Source organism: Sardina pilchardus, chromosome 13 (genome assembly GCF_963854185.1).
Source record: "Sardina pilchardus chromosome 13, fSarPil1.1, whole genome shotgun sequence".
In the NCBI taxonomy this organism is placed as follows: domain Eukaryota; kingdom Metazoa; phylum Chordata; class Actinopteri; order Clupeiformes; family Clupeidae; genus Sardina; species Sardina pilchardus.
In genome coordinates this window covers 22,371,601-22,374,100 of record NC_085006.1, presented here as the reverse complement: position 1 = coordinate 22,374,100, position 2,500 = coordinate 22,371,601, and the positions used below count along the sequence as shown (strand labels likewise).

General features: G+C 54.5%; 1 protein-coding gene across 3 annotated transcripts in view; it reads left to right on the top strand.

Moving 5' to 3' along the window:
• LOC134099038 (transforming growth factor beta-1 proprotein-like) overlaps positions 1–2,500 on the top strand; it is a 33,708-nt gene that overhangs the window by 7,791 nt on the left and 23,417 nt on the right. For 2 of the 3 annotated variants that reach the window (XM_062551716.1, XM_062551714.1), the window contains one exon: positions 1,527–2,168. In XM_062551716.1, coding sequence (XP_062407700.1) covers positions 1,829–2,168 — 340 coding nt within the window. In that variant the 5' untranslated portion in view covers positions 1,527–1,828. Of the gene's footprint in view, positions 1–321; positions 1,293–1,526; positions 2,169–2,500 lie in introns of those variants that run through there. The other variant, XM_062551715.1, reaches the window with a different exon arrangement.

Here is a 2,500-nt window from a genome sequence, read left to right as displayed (position 1 = left end):
TATCTGATTAGCTGCCGCTCTGCCTCGTGGGCTCCTGGGAGCTTTATCGCTCCGTCACAGGAAGCCAGAGGTCATCTGATCGGTCTTCTGAAGGAAGCCCAAGAGGGACGCGTCTCTGCTCTCTACCACTTTTGTTACGGCCCTCTGAGAAGCAGAGAGAGAGAGAGAGAGACAGAAAGAGAGTGAGCCGAGAGAGGAGGGGGGAGGGTAGACGTTTATAGCAGCGGACAGGTACCATAGGGGCTATACACTAGGCTGATTGGAAGCAGGCAGTCTCAGAGCTGGGCTGTCAATCTGAGAGAGAACGAGAAAAAAAAGAGTGAGAGAGAGAGAGGGACAGAGAGAGAGAGAGCAGAGGGGAGAGGAAGAGGCAGAGGCAGAGTGAGGGGGGGGGGGGGCTGAACTGAGTTGGACAGCACTTTGCTGAGCTGTGCGGAGAGAAGTCCATCTGAAGCGCTGCTCCGCCAGCCTTGAGCGCTTGATTGCTGATTGTGTTTTATGTCCGGCGTCTCCTCGCTCCACTCGCCGCCTCACTGCTGCTGCTGCTGCTGCTGCTGCTCAGGTCCGTCTGCAGCTGGACAGGCTGGGCTGAGCGTTTTCTGGAGAGAGAGAGAGGGAAAGAGAGAGAGAGAGAGAGAGAGAGAGAGAGAGAGAGAGGGCGAGCGACTCGGATCTTGTCCAGACCCGTGGACTTGTAACAAGCGCTGCAGTGTCTCGCTGCCAGCAGTTTAGACAGTTGTTGAAAGTGCGCACCGCGAGGGGACCAGGAAGCTAGGCAAAGCTAGCCAACCTACTGGGAGGTGTGTGTGTGTGTGTGTGTGTGTGTGTGTGTGTGTGCGTGCGTGTGTGTGCGCAGTTGATGCGAGTGGCTACTGCCTCCAAGGAGCATTCGAGTGTGTCGCACCTGGCTTAGTTTGTGTTGCGCTGTGTGTCTGTGTGTGTGGTTGTGTATGTTTGTGCGTCAGAGCTTTGAATAGCCTGGGAGTGTGAGCTTTTTTTATTCTATTTTATTTTTTGTTGTCGCTTTTTATTATTGTTATTATTATTATTATTATTATTATTATTATTATTAGAGTGTGAGGGAGTGTGTATGCTCGCTCTGTCTCTCCACTCACCACGTGTGTGTGTGTGGTGTGTGTGTGTGTGTGTGAGAGAGAGAGAGAGTCGCTGGAAAAGGGCTGCGCTGTGAGGCGGGATTCCCCCCTCCTCCACCCCACCTCTGTCTGTCTGCCCTGCCCAGACGCTCCCCAGACAGGGCCAGCCGGCACGAGGCGAGCGTGCACCGCGACTAGGTGCTTTCCAAAGACAACAGCAGCAGCAACCTCAGCAGCAGTAGTGAACGAGACAGCCAGCCAGACAGACTGACTGACTGACTGACTGACAGACTGACTGACTGACAGACAGATAGAGACAGAGAGTTGTAGTACGTCATTGTTGTTAAGAGACTTGCTGCTCTTAAAGGCAGCAGCAAACAAATATACAAACAAACAAACAAACAAACAAGGACCCTGATTGTTTCCTTTCAGTGGACTCCAGCGACGTAAACGCCTCCCACCTTGGCGTCACTCACACCTGCTCTCCACCCCGGGAGGGGACTTTTCTCGTCTACGGGCGGCGGCGAGGGCGGCGGAGGAGAACCACAGAGGCGTGTGACAACGAAGGACGCAGTTACGGGATCCAGGGATCGCAGAAGTTACCGGAAAAAAAAAAAGTCATCGCGACACCACAAGCGAGGAGCCGGCGAGGAGAGACGAGAGGAGCGAAAGGTGAAAAAAAAAGGTGAAATAGAAAAAGGGGGGAGAGAAAAAAAAGCAGCAGGACACCCAACATGGAAGCTCTTTGGCTAGCACTGGCCATGGCCTTGTGCCTTGTGGGCAGCGCCAGCGCCCTCTCCACCTGCCGGACGCTTGACCTCGAGATGGTGAAGCAGAAGCGGATCGAGGCCATCCGGGGCCAGATCCTCAGCAAGCTGCGCATGGACAAGGAGCCCAAGGCCGAGCAGGAGGCGGAGACGGAGAGCGAGGACATCCCGCTCTCGCTCCTCTCCATCTACAACAGCACGGTGGAGCAGAACGCCGAGCGCCACGCCATGGCGCCGCCCCTCACGCCGCAGCTGGAGGACGAGGACTACTTCGCCAAGGAGGTGCACAAGTTCACCATCACCAACAGTGAGTAGAGAGACGCAGCACGATAAAGCACAACACAGCACAACACAACACAGCACAGCACAGCACAACACAGCACAGCACAGCACAACACAACACAGCACAGCACAAGTTCACCATCACTAACAGTGAGTAGAGAGACGCAACACGACATGATAAAGCACAGCACAACACAAGTCAGCACAGCACAGCACAGCACAAGTTCACCATCACTAACAGTGAGTAGAGAGACGCAGCACGGCATGATAAAGCACAGCACAACACAAGTCAGCACAGCACAGCACAGCACAAGTTCACCATCACTAACAGTGAGTAGAGAGACGCAGCACGGCATG